Here is a 17,159-nt window from a genome sequence, read left to right as displayed (position 1 = left end):
AATGGAGGGTTGTGGGTTCAAAACTCACTTGATCTGTAAAATTTAAATTTCTATATTTAGTTCGAGTACATTCTAGAAGTATCCACAAATGTCAAGAATCATTGTACTGGAATGTTCTCTTAACTGTATACATACCAAATGTGTTCAGACCAGAGGCAGTTCGCTCTGCGCTGTTGTATGTGTAAGTGCAGAATAAACCTTCGTTAAGTGAAGTTAGTGTTCATCATTCATCTACTTACACCTTTTTCTACATGATATTATTCTGGTGGAGATGATGGGTATTGGAACTAGTGATAGCGCACATTATCGACGACACAGTGGCTCCCATCAGGCCATGACAGAGTCGCTGTTTACGTGGCTAAACCCGAGTTCCATCCATATTCAACAGATCACAATCTATGGGGGACAGAAGAAGAAGAAAAAGAAGAAGAAGAAGAAGACGTTACAATGACAGCAACTGAGTTCCAGCCATATTCAGCAGATCGCAATCTATCGGAGACAGAAGAAGAAGACGGCGTTACGATGACAGCAACTGTATGCCACCACATGAGACATCCTTCCAGGTTCTCTGGTGGTGATGGCCAAGATCCAAACAAGTGGCCGAAGTTATAAGAGCGTATAGCCAAATTTAGCAAATGGGATTACACCATGTGTTTGGCTAACGTACTTTTCTGCAATGGTGTAAGAACAATGAGGAGAAGTTCACAAGCAGGAAAGTATTCCAGGCGGAACTGCGCCAGTATTTCGGCTACACACAACAGAAGTGCAAGGCTGAAGATTAATTAAAGTGCAGCGCACAGCATCCAGGAGAAACTACCAGAAGTGCAAGGCTGAAGATTAATTAAAGTGCAGCGCACAGCATCCAGGAGAAACTACAGCATCCTACATTCAAGACGTCTTGGAACTGTGTAAAACAGTGGATCCTAGAGTGAAGGAGGAAGATAAGGTTGCACATTTTCATGAAGGGTGTTGCTGAGGACATGTATCAAGCCGTACTCCTGAAGGTTGTTTCGACAGCAGATGACTTCATAAAATGGTGCCAGTATATCGAGACAATGCATCAAAAAAGATTTACATGCAAGTAGTTTGAGCAGCTTCCAAATGTCGAATCGATGTCTGTGATGGAGGAAACAACTGATTTCACAAGTGTTCATCAGATAGTAAGAGAGGAAGTTCAGAAGGCACTTGGATTGCATGGAGAGCAAAAAAACTGAGACGCCACAAGAGGTCATAAGAGAGGAAGTGGAACAGACATTGAACCCAATCTCGTCTTTCATTTCCCTTTAAAAAGTTGAAAAAGTCGAGACCCAGGTGAAGTTACATTCCTACAATGCCACATGAGGAACATGTTTGGGCACCAAGGAAGACTGATATCTGGAGGACCCAGGATAACCAACCAGTATGTTTCCACTGCGGACGACTGGGACATGTGGTGTGCTGTTGTCGAGAAAGGCAGCAGATATTTGATGACGCCTGCGCCTGGACACAGCAGACCGATCTTAGACGACACTAACTCGGGGATGATGAAGATGAACAAGAAGATGTGGGTGCAGGACGACATAGGTCACCATTGCTGCAAGCTTGCCGCTGGAGAAGACGCTCCCCAACATGCCAATCAAGGTCTCCATCGCCATTTAGAAGCTCCAAACCAATCACCTTGGCACTGCAACATGGAAAATTAAAGGGTGCGACCTTCCTTGGAGGCGAGGCCACCGAATAGAAAAATCCTCCGCCATGTATCACTACAAAAATGATAGGAAACTATGTCAATTTCCTCGTGGATGGCTGACCAGCCCAAGATCTTGTGCACTCTGGAGCATCATATTCAGTCATTTCGGAGAAGTACTGTTGCCAGTTGCAGCAAATCATATTCGTCGACAACAAAACATCACTGCTGAAGGTGGCTAATGGTAAATATGTAAAACATACAGGAAGATATCATGCGTATGGGTATAAGTGGCCATAAACAGCCCTTAGAATTCATTGTCTTACAAGAGTGTAGTCATGACATCATTCTCGGATGGGACTTTTTGAAAGCTTCTCAGGCAATTACAGATTGTGGCCACTTGAAGATTATCCTAGACGAGATGAGATACTGTGGACTGGAAGATGCGCATCCAAGTGTGTGGAGACTGTGTTGGATGAAGTGATCATTCCTGCAGTCAGTGCTTGAAAGGTAACTGTCACGCGTCATGCCATGCATCAACCCATGGATCTTGTAGTGGCATGTAAGAGAAGCATACCACTGAAGAATAATTTTGTCATCCCAGCCCCTGTCGTGAGTTTAAGGTAATGCCGTCTGGCTTGCGTAATGCACCAGCAAGTTTAGAACAGATGATGGATAATCTTCTAATTCACCTAGAATGGACGATGTGTCTTTGTTATTTAGATGACATTATAGTGTTCTCAGAGACATCTGATGAACACGTAACAAGACTGAGGGCCGTTCTTAAGTGTCTCCAACAAGGTGGACTGAAACTTAATCCAAGATAGTGTCTCTTTTGAGCAAAAGAAATCAAAATTCTTGGACACATTGTGTCAAACGAAGGTGTGCGGCCAGGCCCAGAAAAAGTGAGATCCAAACGGAATTTCCTATTCCTAAAAGTATTAGAGAGACATGAGGCTTCCTCGGATTATATTCTGATTACTTTTGTTTTATCAATGGCTTTAAAGCCAGACCACTCCAAGAGTTGTTAAAAGCCGATGCTAAAAGTATCTGGGGTGGTGTTTAACAAGTTTCTTTCGATGTGCTGCGAAAAGCTCCGATGACTGACCCTGTACTTGGTCTGTATGATGAGAGAGCACCTAGAGAACTTCACACAGATGCCATTGGATATGGTATCGGTGCAGTTCTGGTGCAAATTTTGGATGGAAGGGAGAAGGTTATATCCTATGCTTCTAGAACACTTACAAAAGTCGAGAGAAACTACGCAACTACAGAAGAGAATGTCTCGCTGTGATCTGGGCCATGTGCAAATTTCAACAGTATCTCAATGGAAGGCCATTCACAGTTGTTACGGACCATCATTCACTTTGTTGGTTGACAGGTCTTAAGGCTCCAACAGGACGACTTGCCAGCTGAGCACTACATCTCCAAGAGTACGACAATACCATAGTGTACAAAAGTGAAAGAAAACACCAAGATGCCAATTGTGTCTCAAGAAACCCTGTGCAAAACCATCAAGACTTTGATGAAGATAGCGACTGCCTCGCTGCACTCCAGGATCTCTCTGCTGAGCAGGAGGAGGACATCACGATATCTCAAATTATGCTTGCCTGAAATCGGTCAGAGGGTGTGAAAGGACAATTTAAGGTAGTTAATGGATTACTTTGCAAGAAAAACTTTGATCCCTTTGGAAAGAGGTGGCTACCAGTGATTCCTAAACACATGCGCTTAGATGTTTTACAGAATTTCCATGACACACCTGAGGGCAGACATTTATGATTTAATAAGACATACAATAGGATCCGCAAGAGATTTTTCTGGCCAGGTTTATTTAGGAGTGTCCGTCACTGTGTGTCGCACTGTCGAGAGTGCCAGAGGAGAAAGGCAGTTCCTCAGAAACCACCTGACCGACTCATACCAATTCCACCAGCCGAAATGCCTTTCCAGCGTGTTGGGATTGACCTCCTTGGACTATTTCAAACGTCTGCTAGTGGCAACAGATGATTATTGTTTGTACTGATTATCTGACAACTATGCCATTACAAAAGCCGTGAAAACAGCCGAAGCATTTGAGGTAGCCAAATTCATCGTGGAAGACATTGTAGCAAAACAAGGTGCCCCAAGGTCATTAATTACCGATCGAGGAAAGTTTTGCAATCAAATCTTGTGACCGAGATAAACCATTGGTGCAACATTACTCATCACGTGACGACTGCCTACCATCTGCAAAATAACAGGCTTACTGAACATCTTAATAAGACATTGGCTGACATGCTATCAGTGTTCGTCAATGTTTATCAGACCAACTGGGATGTGGTGCTACCTTTCGCTATGTTTGCCTACAACACCGCCAAACAAGACACCACAGGATTGACGCCATTTTTCCTGGTGCAAGGCTGTGAGGCAACTACGACAATGGACAGTGTTTCCGTTACATCCTGATGACGTGGACGATAACTACATCAGCCAAGTGTTAACCAGAGCTGAGGAATCTCAGCAGTTAGCTCAACTCGGTATGCTGCAGGCTCAAGAAAACGATTGTAGAAGGTATGATGCGAGCCACAGCCCTCTTGTCTATCGGCATGGTGACCTTGTCTGGATCTTCACTCCTGTTCGGAAGGTTGGTCTCTCTGAGAAGCTCCTCAGGCATTACATTGGACCTTGTAAGGTTGTAAAACAGTTGTCCTGATGTTACTTATGAAGTTGAAAATTTTGACCCCGACACAAGATGACGAAAGATCAGAGATATGGTCCACGTCCTTCGAATGAAGCCCTATAAGGATCCTGCAACCCAGGGTAAATTCGAAGGTCCATTGACAGGCAACAAGCGGAAATGTGGACAAAAAGCATAGTGGCAAAGGAAGTTCTAAGAAGATCACCACCAGGGCGAGAATCGGTCATCGGGAGTTGGACTATGTAGAGGACCGATGACCTGTTCCCAGACTAGGAGAATGTAACACCAAGACGCTGTTCTCGTATGGAGGGAGCAATGTCGCAGAAGAAGCTGAGTAGCTCAGTCACCGTGGTGTAGTGGTTATGATACTAGACTGTTGCATAGAGGGTCGTGAGTTCAAAACTCACCTGAACTGTAAAATTTTAATTTCTATATTCGGTTCGAGTACATTCTAGAAGTATCCACAAATGTGAAGAATCATTGTACTTGAATGTTCTGTAACTGTATACATACCGTACGTGTTCCGGACGGAGCAGTTCACTCCACGCTGTTGTATGTGCAAGTGCTGAATTAACCTTCGTTAAGTGAAGTTAGTGTTCGTAATTCATCTAATTACACCTTCTTCTACATGACTATATAAAATGTAGACTGACGATAGCAAGACAGAATATCTGAAAAAAAGAAGTGTGTGGAAGTTTTTACTGAAAGTCTAGTGGAGTGTGTTATATATGGAAGTGAAACAACAATAAGTAGCACAGACAAGAAGAAAGTGGAAGCTTTTGAAAAATTGGGGTACAGAAGAATGCTGAAGAGTAGAAAGTTAGATTGAGTAATTAATGAAGACACACCTATAAAATTGTGGAGCAGACACAACTTGTCTGAAAGAAGGAATAAGGTGATAGGATATGCCATGATGCATCTAGTGGGAACAGTTAGAGAGAGAGAGAGAGAGAGAGAGAGAGAGAGAGAGAGAGAGAGAGAGAGAGTGTTATTAGCGTTATTATTATTCCAAGGTGAAAAGACTTGCACAGACTAGGCTAGCATAGAGAGCAGCATCAAACCCATCTTCAGACTGAAGACCTTGATAATGGTAACAGCAACCACCACCACCTCCTCCTCCTCCACTGTTACATAGTTGAGAAAAAAAAAATGGATGTAACGCACAAATCCATTGGTTTGTGGATAGCATCATCTTATGGGAGAGAAGGCATTTTCCCAGTAATCTGTGTCTTTAGCAATAATTCTCATCTCTTGTTCAGTTTTCATACGAACTGTATGAGGTGCCACTTGATTGTTTTACGAGACGTGCTCAAAGAGCTGCCTGTCCTACCAAACCAGTTAATGCAAATGCTGGGATTGCACTAACGACAAAATTGACCCCTCCTCCCCATTCTGGTCCAGGCTTGTAAGTTTGTTCTCTGCATTTAATGACATTGTTAAATCCTAATCTCCTCCTTCCATCAGAGTAATCATTACCATTCTTGATTTAATAAAAGATTACAGCAAAGAAAAAAAAGTTTACTTTACAAACACATTTATGAGGTTATTCTCCAGAATGTCATCACTCTGAACAAAATATTTTGTAATAAGTATTAGCACATTAAGAGAAACTAACTCAACTGATAAGAAAGAAAATTAAGTAAATGATTTAAAGAGTTTCCAATAGTTTTATGATTGTGAGGGTAACATTCACATCCAGGTCTGTCACTGTATATGGCCCCTGGTAATGCTTGTTTGTTTTGTCCTTTTTTTCTGGTGGCAAGGCTTCTTCTCCTCCTCCTCCTCCTCCTCCTCCTCCTCCTCTTGATCACCTGTTACTGGCAGAAGTAAAGCTGTGATGACAGGTTGTGAGTTGTGCTTGGGTAGCTCAGTTGGTAGAGCACTTGCACTTGCTTGCCCGCAAAAGGCAAAGGTCCTGAGTTCGAGTCACGGTCTGGACACACAGTTTTGATCTACCAGGAAGCAAAAACTGATTTGACATTAGATGTTAGATGGCCAGAATCTGGCTGTAACCACATGATCCACATTTATAGACAAAATATCCACAAATGTAGCTTTTGCTTCTTCATCTAAAAAAAAAGAGCTTTCATATCTTCAAACATTGTCATTACACATTCATATTGCAGCAGGCCATCAAATATCAAATTCCATGAGTTAACAAATTTATTAGGAACAGAAGGAGCTGCATAATTCTTATCATGTATTCACCTCAGACCATTTCACATGAAAATGGCAGGACACGTATACAGTGTCATTCCATGCCAAGTGGCCTAAATTGAAATTAGGTCCCCACTCAGCCCTCTCCAGTTTTGATGAAATTTTTACAGGATGTATGTATGTATGAGGGGACATGAAGCCATGCCAAATTACACCTTGATAAGTAGATTGGTGCAGCCATTAACTGTGCTTTTGTAAAGCTTAGTTTTTTCCATTTTGCAACAGATACCAATAAAACACAAAGTTTTCTTTACTGTTGACCATGAGTTAAGAATACTCAATTGTTGTAACTCCATGATTCCGTTCAACTTCTTAGATACAACTGTGTAATTACTGAACCTGTGCTCAATGTACAGCAGATTTATCACACTTTGCTATCAAAGCAGCTCACAAATCATGTTGTGACAAATTTGGATCATGTTTTGGCAGCTTGTTTCATATAAGAGAATGACTTTTTGATGATGATTTCTTCCTCATTTGCAGCCAACCGACATGTCATAAAGCTGTTCACATAATTACCAAGTTATCCTAGATTAAAATAGATAAAAAAGTAGGAAAAGACAGATAGCTATTTACCGTAAAGAAAACATGTCAAGTTGAAGACAGACATAATTAAAAGACACTTACATATAGCATTTGGCCACAACCTTCTTCAGTAAAAGGGACACACACACACATACACTCTCTCTCTCTCTCTCTCTCTCTCTCTCTCTCTCTCTCTCTCTCTCTGACAAACCCGGCATTCTCTAGATATTTATTTTGCCAATTTTATGTTAGAAATTATAACGAAAATAAAATGAACTGTGTTTGTTGTGAAGTATCAAAATAAACATTGTTTCCATGTATCCATGGAAATACCTTTCAAATTATGAAGCAATTGTCACAAAAATATGTGTAATGTGCAAATATGTAAGTTTAGTATCTGTATTAAGAAACATGATCTTGTAAAGTCTCTGTATGCTGGGCGCAGCTGCTTCATGTGTCTACACAATTTTGTAAACATGTTTGCAACAATGCCTCTTCATAGCTCTATAGACTGCTAATGTTTTCACCTACATCCATTTATGCTCCACAGTTGAAAGGTGTCAAAAGCATTGTCAGGTATGAGGGATTATCTTAAATTGACTCAACTGTACTATGGTCACAGTACTAATGAATAAATGTATTGAAACTTCATGCATAATGCGGTAATTTTTCACACATCTCAGTGTTTATAGCATCATATCTCTTGAATTATGTGCCGTACTTGGGTAGGTACATTCAGCTACATATGTGGGTAGCATTTGTGAAATATGTTGTCAATACAATTAGTAGTAAGGAGCAGTAAATTTAAACGTCAGGTGTGATGCGACATTTTCTCATGCATCACAAATTTATGATGTCCCTTCTGGACTGTCTGTGGTACCATGATAAAATGTTGTAGGTACATTCAGAGGCATATGTGGATACTATGTGCAAAGTCTATTGAGAATAGAGTTAGTTGTAAAGAAGTAATAGAATTTAAATGTCACGCACAGTGCGGCAGTTTTTCACACACCTCGGTGTTTGATGTCATTTTTACTGAACAATGTTACATAGGTGGTTCTTAGCCCCACAGCGATTATTGCTCGACAGTAAAGGATGGATGTACTATATATTGTTAAAATCGCTTCAGTGGTTTAGGAGGAGACTGGACACACACACACACACACACACACACACGCACACACAGGCACAGTTATCTATGTGCATCCATTTTTATAATATGTGTGGGTATAGATCATTGCCTTTCTTTTAGCATTGCTCATTACCTGAACAGAAGAGTGTTGATTTATGTAATGTACATTTGTCGTTTCAGTTTCTGCAAAAAGTTTATTGAGATACAGCTTACTGCTAATAGTAAATATACACCTCACTTGGGAAATTTTAGAAGTTCGAATATCTGGTACAGTTACTACTCTTCATTTATATTTTTGTCACTGTTGTAGTTTGTATTACAAAATTGCATAATGGTTTTGGCATGTGATTATACTTACAGGACTTGGTCAACTGTAACTGCACGGGCTGGATCAGATACAGGTTGGCCTGATGTGTCTGGAGCAGGCAGTGGTGGGGATGGCAGCATTCAGCCCGGAGGTGACAGTAAAGACCCATGGCCAGCAGTTACTACCAGTGCAGCAGCTGCATTCACAGACCTTGTACCAGAATTTGAACCAGGAAAGCCATGGAAGGCAAGAATCATAAATCATTTTGTTTCCTTTATTTATTTCCTTTGTACATAGGAAGAGCAGGATGGTTAAGCTTAAACATTTTCTTCAGTTTTACTTACCTTCCCATACTTGCTACACTCAGATCTATGTGTATAATTTTTTCCATGCTAAAGGTTTTGTTCTTTTTGCTGAGCACTTTGTTCCATTGGTGGATATAGAGACTGCATGTTCCATTAGCGGATATAAAGACTGCACACAGTGATTGATTACATCTCTCTCTGCAAGCTCTTATTTATACAGTTGATTCTTGTGGGAAAAATATGTAGAAACCACCTCATTATTCATAGATATTTGTTGAAAACTTTTCTTGCAATTCTGAAATAATTTTTCTTCACTTATTTTGCATCCTGAAGCATTTCTTGCATCCTGAAGCATTTCTCTGAACTCAGATGTTTGTTAAACGTGGGTACTGCTCCACTGCCTCCTCCTACTGCTCAGTAGGCCTAAACATTCTCAAAATGTTTTTATAAGTGTTTTGTAAACAGACTCCTATACAGATAGACGATAATTTTCCAATATCACACCAATATCTTTTGATGAGAGGTCCTCAGCAGTGGGATAATTTTTTGAAACCATTTATATGGTGACATAGGTTAAGGGCACTGGTATAACACCCTGCAGCCATTCTCCTTGGTGGGCCTTTGTATGCGAGTAATCAACACAGAAAAACAGTCCAGAATTTTGAGTGATGCTCTAGTGCTTTAAAAAGTAAGGATCAGCGCACGATTTATGTAAGTAAGGGTTAAGGTACAAGCCTCGTGCAGAAGGTTGCAGGTTCAAATCTGTTCAGGTGCTTTGAATTTTTTATGTTAAAATCTATTTTAAAATGACTGTGGTCATTATTATTAATCAATTAATTGATGAAAAAGTAATTTTTTATTTCTGTTCATTTGTCACGTCATTTTAAACATTGTATTGATTTTCCATTTGCTCTCATTTTTCTTCGTATAATTTTTTTCTTACTTGGAACGTTTGTTCATGTGATGTCTATTATTTTTATGTGTTAACTTTGATGTAAGTTCTTCCATTTTATCATCCTATATTTCCATTCATGTTACCACATTCATTAAACAATCCCTAATTTTGTTTGACTTTCAGTTTACCCATAATCCCCTCTTTCGTTTGAATTTTCATCTGTGTTATTTTGTCCACAGTACAATAATAATTTAGATCCTAAATGTTTGTATTATGATTACCATCCAAAAAAGGAAAAATAAATTTTTGACACCAATGCACAGTCAATATAAATACAGTGAAATCCTGCTTTTACACTTCTCAAGGGGCTTCAAAAATGGTGTAAAATTCAGGAAAATGTAAAATGTGAAAATAACATTCTAAGTGGTAAAAGTTATGTATAGTATCCCCCTTGCATTTTCACACTTTATGTAAGCTTTATGCACATAATATGCATCACAACTCTCCTCAGGGACTTGTCTATCACCCAAAAATAGGCTGTCTGAATTTTGTGGTATGTTTAGTCACGGATGTAAGTGGAACTGGTAACTGCCTGGGAAGTAGAAATGTCAGGCTTAAATTCATACATCATAATCGATGCTTTTGAAAAGCCTGTGACTGTCATTCATTATTTAAATAATGGAACACTGCACTAGTTAAGTATTTTTTCATGCTTAGAACAACGCATTTCAAAAATTTATTCTCGTTGTCAAGTGCAAATATTTGCATATTTTGTGTGGTGTTTGCATATATGTTGTTCTGCATCTATTGTGCTACAGCCATCTTTTTGAGGCTATAAGAAACCACATACACGCAAACTATCACTCGCATTCTTTGTTTGTGAAACACAAACGAAAAATGCTTACATAAATACGAGGTATGTCCACAGAGTAAGTTCCGGTTGGTTATATAAAACAAACGTGTACAGATACAGAAAAAATATTTATTGTACAAAAATCTACAACTGTCAAACTACTTTTCTACATAGCTTCCAAAATTTTGTAGGCACTTGTCATAGCATGGCACAAATTGTTGTATGCCTTCTTCATAGAAGGTTGCCGCCTGTGTATTCAACCATGTGTTGACCACCAAGGACAGATTTTAGGTGTAAGAAGAGATGAAAGTTGCTAGGAGCGATGTCCTGGCTGTACAGAGGATGATCAAATGCGTCCCAATGAAATTCCCATGAGAGTTGTTTGGTCACATTTGCCATGTGAGGTCAGGCATTATTGTGGAAAAAAAAACACCACCTTTTGACAGTAATACTTGTTCTGTATTGCGTGGCGCAATTTCTTAATGGTCTCGCAGTAACCACGTGTGTTGATTGTTTGCCCTCGTGGTAAGAAATCAATCAGCAAAATGCCTTTTTTGTCCCAAAAAAACGGTGCATGTGACTTATCGAGGTGTCAAGATTTGCTTAGGCTTAACCTTCGTTGGGGATGAAGTGCACCACCATTCCATTGATTGCCGTCGCCCCCACCCGCACCCCCAGCGGTGTCGTACGATACCCATGTTTCATCCCCCGTGACTATCCGAGAAAGAAAACCATCGCCTTCTTCATTCTAGCGTGTCAAAAACTGAAGTGCACTGCCCATCCATTGCTTTTTGTGTTGTTCAGTAAGCATTTTGGGTACCGAATGTGAGCAAAGTTTTCGAAATGTCAGTTTTTCAGTAACAGTTCCGTGAATTAGTGATTGTGAGATTTGCGGAACTTCCCTAGCAAGGGCACTAAGTGTAAACTTAGTGGTTGTGTTTACCTTCTCTTCAGTTGTGTGAACCAGCTCATCAGTAACCACAGAGAGGCATCCACTTCGTTCTCATCATGCACTTGATCACATCCTTCATTGAACATGCTGACCCATCTTCTAACCATTGAATCACCTATGCAGATTTGCCGATGAATTTCCTTTGGTTTTAACTTTCTTTGCATTTAGAAAACGAATCACAAATCTGATTTCACACGCGACGGCGTTTCCAATTATGGCTGACATGGTCAAGAAGCACTATTTCAGTAGCAGCGATCTGAAAATGGTGTACATGTCGTCTCCTTGAGTCAGAGTAATTGCCACGCTTGCTCGGAACTGCGATCGTAGCGCTGCCCTGGATAGAAATAGAAATAGAAACGGAATTTACTTTGTGGACGACCCTCGTATTTGCAATTGACAGCAAGAATAAATTCTCAAAATGTATCCTGCTGACTGTGAAAAAAGACGTGACTGGTGCTCTGTTTAAACCAGAAACATTTGAGTGATGCAAAGAAAGCAAAGGCGTCAACTATCGCAACTAAGTGGCCCAGCAGTGAATGCATCATGCGAAACGTGTGGCCAAGTAATGCAAAGCTGTCACGTCAGAACAATCACAAAGCCATGCTTGTGCAGCGGAGACTGTTTGGAAACGGTTGTAATGGTCACGATATATGTATTCGAACCAAGGAGCTTAGAATCTAACTTCCTTGATTCGAAGGAAGCTACACTCAGCAGCTAACATGCCAAGTAGAACTTGGCAGCAGCGAGAGATAAAGCACGAATTGTTCTGTTTTCTACTGATTCAGGTCTGCTAAACCTGGTGTCAGGAAACTTGACCACATAATATTTGTAAACACTACAGGAAGTTGAATGCCATGTCAGCATCGTTTTACACAAGTTGTCAATATTTTCTCCATAATCCTCTTTTCGTAGAGTGTAAATTGCCGGACAATTATAAATTTGTTAACGCAAAACCAAGTGCAAATTAAGATTTTGAACATAAGAAATTTGATGGGAGCAATCAAAAATGCCATAAACTGTGGGAAAATGTTAATTCTGGGAATGTAAAAGTGGAGTTATGCTGTAGATTATGTCATCTTTTGTTTTTGACTGACAGCTCACGAGTTTCAAATGTTTAAATACTATGATAGATAAAAATAATTAAATTGACATGCAAAAAGATTTCAATTGAAAACATTAATGTGGTGATCAAAATGATGTGACAAAGTAATTAATATAAGAAAATTAGATTTCAATCAGTTAATTGAGTAAAAATAATGATCAGTCATTTTGATAAAGGTTTAAAAACCAGTCATTTCAAAGGATCTGATGATTTTTGAACTCACAACCTTTAAATTGTGAGACCTGTACCATAGCCAATATACTACACAACTATCCTGTGTAACATACCTTTTTAAGGCTGTGCACCACCAAGTGAAATTCCAAAATTCTTTTCATCGATTACTTGCAATAAGACGCTACCAGGGCAAATGGCTGCAGGGTGGGACACCTGTGACCTTAACCTACATCGCTGTATAGATGGTTTCAAAAAGTCTATCCCACCACTAGGGACCTCTCATTGTTGGTGTAAGTGATCAGTCCATCACATCGCCCATATGTCTGTTTTTCTCTCTAAAGTTTTGTAATCACAAACATGTGACTCGTGAATCCTGTAATTGAAGGTTACTGTGTTCATTTTTAGTGTAATGCGCACATCTACACAATTCATCTCATTTAATGTCAGTTGCCAATTTTAATATCGAGATAGAAATCAAATCAAAGAATTTTCTTTGGATAACAATTAATGGCAGATAATTGCACAACATTCAAATGCCTGAAGGTACAAGCAGTGTTGTTTACAACTGCCGGGATATTTTGGCTTGCATGTACATTCAGACACAAAAATATGGTATTTAATATAGTTTCTGGATTGCAACATCATTTCCTTCACATAACAATCAGACAAGTCGAATTGAGTAATGTCTTACCAGTCGTGTGAATACGATAAGAGTGTTGCAGATAGTCTGTTCCAAGCATGAAAGATACCTTTTGCAAATATTGACCTTCTGTCAGCCCTCCATAAATATTGCATTTCTAACCTATTTTCTTATATTTAAACACTCCTTGATTATTACTTACAAGTAGCTACAACAGAACTGATAGCACCAACTTGAGCTGTGGACAGCAGTGATTGAATAGGTATTACTAAACGTTTACTGACTACCCGTGTGAAGAAAATTTTTCACTGCACCCCTTGTGCCAGTAAGGGTATAACGTACTTGTCCTCCTTCAATGTAGTACAACATGGTAACATTATTTATATGCAGAAAATAAAGCTAAGACAAACTATCTCTCGCAAAACAGTTCATATGGATATAATTTTCTATAGAATACAATTTGTTAGCAAAGGCACCATTTTCAAATTTTGAGGCAGAATTTGCGCGTATATTCATGATTATCACAAATTACAAATTTTTCAGGTCCCTAGTAATCCCTTATGTAGCATTTATCGCTGAAGAACTGAACATCTCTAAGTCAAGTGTTCAAGACATTCTCAAGAATGTTTTGAAGAAAAGAAAAATGTGTGCAAAGTTTGTCCTGCACCTCTTAACTCTCAAACTAAAATGCCAACACATGGATGCCAGCTGCACCTTGATTGAAATGAAAAAGTGGACGATTCGTCCTGAAAAAAATTATAACTGGTGACAAGACTTGTGTTACCAATATAACCTAGTACAAAGTGCAGAATGGGTCTCTGATGATTCACCAAAACTAAAGAAGACAAAGTGAAGACAATGCTCACTGACGTCTCTGGTGCTTACAAAATTATCCACAGGGAATTTGTTCTCAGCAGCGTCACTGTAAATTCCTGTCACGGACCAGTTGTGCATGAGAGGTCAGAGGGTTTGCCCACAACAGCGGAAGGGAAGGGATTTATTCTTGCTGCACGACAATGCGTCTGCTCACACCATTGTAGTTCTAGTGCAGTTTCTAGTGATAAACAAGTGCCATTTCTAAACCACCTTCCAATAATGTGATTTTACACCAAGTGATCTTTTTTAATTTCCAAAAATTAAAAAAAAAATCGTGTGAAGGCTCAACACTTCGATAATATAACAGACCTTCAAGCCAGTGTGATGCCCAAGTTGATCGTCATCCCAAAGAACGATGATCTGTTGAGAGGCCAGACAAACGTATGGTTCCTGAAGAGGGGCAGCAGCCTTTTCAGTAATTGCAGGGACAACAGTCTGGATGATTGACTGATCTGGCCTTGTAACACTAACCAAAATGGCCTTGCTGTGCTGGTACTGCGAACGGCTGAAAGCAAGGGGAAAGTACGGCCCTAATTTTTCCCGAGGGCATGCAGCTTTACTGTATGGATAAATGATGATGGTGTCCTCTTGGGTAAAATATTCCGGAGGTAAAATAGTCCCCCATTCGGATCTCCGGGCGGGGACCACTCAAGGACATTATTATCAGCAGAAAGAAAACTGGCATTCTACAGATCGGAGTGTGGAATGTCAGATCCGTTAATCGGGCAGGTAGGTCAGAAAATTTAAAAAGGGAAATGGATAGGTTAAAGTTGGATATAGTGGGAATTAGTGAAGTTCAGTGACACCAGGAACAAGACTTCTGGTCAGGTGAATACTGAGTTATAAATACAAAATCAAATAAAGGAAATGCTGGAGTAGGTTTAATAATGAATAAAAAATAGGAGAGCAGGTAAGATACTACAAATGGCATAGTGGATGCATTATTGTGGCCAAGATAGACACCGAAGCCCACGCCTACTACAGTAGTACAAGTTTATATGCCAACTGGCTCTGCAGATGACTAAGAGATTGATGAAATTTGTGATGACATAAAAGAAATTATTCAGATAGTGAAGGGAGACGAAAATTCAATAGTCATGGGTGATTGGAATTCAACAGTAGGAAAAGGAAGAGAAGGAAATGTAGTAGGTGAATATGGATTGGGAGTAAGAAATGAAAGAGGAAGCCGCCTGGTAGAATTTTGCGCAGAGCATAACTTAATCATAGCTAACACTTGGCTCAAGAATCATAGAAGAAGGTTGTATACATGGAAGAAGCCTGGAGATACTGGAAGGTGTCAGACAGATTATGTAATGCTAAGACAGAGATTTAGGAACAAAGTTTTCAATTGTATGGCATTTCCAGGGGCAGATGTGGACTGTGACCACAATCTATTGGTTATGAACTGTAGATTAAAACTGAAGAACCTGCAAAAAGGTGGGAATTTAAGGAGATGGGTCCTGGATAAACTGACTGATCCAGAGGTTGTACAGTGTTTCAGGGAGAGCATAAGGGAATGATTGACACGAATGGGGGAAAGAAATACAGTAGAAGAAGAATGGGTAGCTTTGAGGAATGAAATAGTGAAGGCAGCGGAGGACCAAGTAGGTAAAAAGACGAGGGCTAATAGGAATACTTGAGTAATAGAAGAAATATTGAATTTAATCGATGAAAGGAGAAAATACAAAAATGCACTAAATGAAGTAGGCAAAAAGGAATACAAACGTCTCAAAAATGAGATCGACAGGAAGTGCAAAATGGCTAAGCAGGGATGGCTATAGGACAAATGTAAGGATGTAGAGGCATATATCACTAGGGGTAAGATAGATACCGCCTACAGGAAAATTAGAGAGACCTTTGGAAAACCAAAGTCGAAACAAGGCCTCGGGAGTAGACAACATTCCATTAGAACTACTGACAGCCTTGGGAGAGCCAGTCCTGACAGAACTCTACCATCTGGTGAGCAAGATGTCATCTGGTGAGCAAGATGTATGAGGCAGGCGAAATACCCTCAGACTTCAAGAAGAATATAATAATTCCAATCCCAAAGAAAGCAGGCGTTGACAGATGTGAAAATCACCGAACTATCAGTTTAATTAGTCGTGGCTGGAAAATTCTAATGCGTATTCTTTACAGACCAATGGAAAAACTGGTAGAAGCCAACCTCAGGGAAGATCAGTTTGGATTCCGTAGAAATATGGGAACACGTGAGGCAATACTGATCCCATGACTTACTTTAGAAGCTAGATTAAGAAGAGGCAAACCTACATTTCTAGTATTTGTAGACTTAGAGAAAGCTTTTGACAATGTTGACTGGAATACTCTCTTTCAAATTCTGAAGGTGGCAGGGGTAAAATACACGGACCGATCAGATGGCAGTTATGAGAGTCGAGGGACATGAAAGGGAAGCAGTGGTTGGGAATGGAGTGAGACAGGGTTGTAGCCCCTCCCCGATGTTGATCAATCTGTATATTGAGCAAGCAGTAAAGGAAACAAAAGAAAAATTCGGGGTAGGTATTAAAATCCATGGAGAAGAAATAAAAACTTTGAGGTTCACCAATGGCATCGTAATTCTGTCAGAGACAGCAAAGGACTTGGAAGAGCAGTTGAACGGAATGGACAGTGTCTTGAAAGGAGGATACAAGATGAACATCAACAAAAGCAAAACGAGGATAATGGAATGTAGTCGAATTAAGTCGGGTGATGCTGAGTGAATTAGATTAGGAAATGACACACTTAAAGTGGTAAAGGAGTTTTGCTATTTGGGGAGCAAAATAACTGATGATGGTCGAAGTAGAGAGGATATAAAATGTAGACTGGCAATGGCAAGGAAAGCATTTC

The 17,159-nt window shown here is 39.8% G+C and overlaps 1 protein-coding gene across 1 annotated transcript in view; it reads left to right on the top strand.

The window, feature by feature from the left end:
- The window catches only part of LOC126457869 (protein Gawky), a 288,179-nt gene that overhangs the window by 231,210 nt on the left and 39,810 nt on the right, over window positions 1–17,159 (top strand). The window contains exon 20 of the mRNA XM_050094525.1: window positions 8,575–8,767. Within this exon, the coding sequence (XP_049950482.1) occupies window positions 8,575–8,767 (193 nt within the window). The remainder of the gene's footprint in view (window positions 1–8,574; window positions 8,768–17,159) is intronic.

This window comes from Schistocerca serialis, chromosome 2 (assembly GCF_023864345.2).
Source record: "Schistocerca serialis cubense isolate TAMUIC-IGC-003099 chromosome 2, iqSchSeri2.2, whole genome shotgun sequence".
Lineage (NCBI taxonomy): Eukaryota > Metazoa > Arthropoda > Insecta > Orthoptera > Acrididae > Schistocerca > Schistocerca serialis.
Note: the sequence above shows the minus strand (reverse complement) of the source record. Positions and strands in the feature narration are given on the sequence as shown.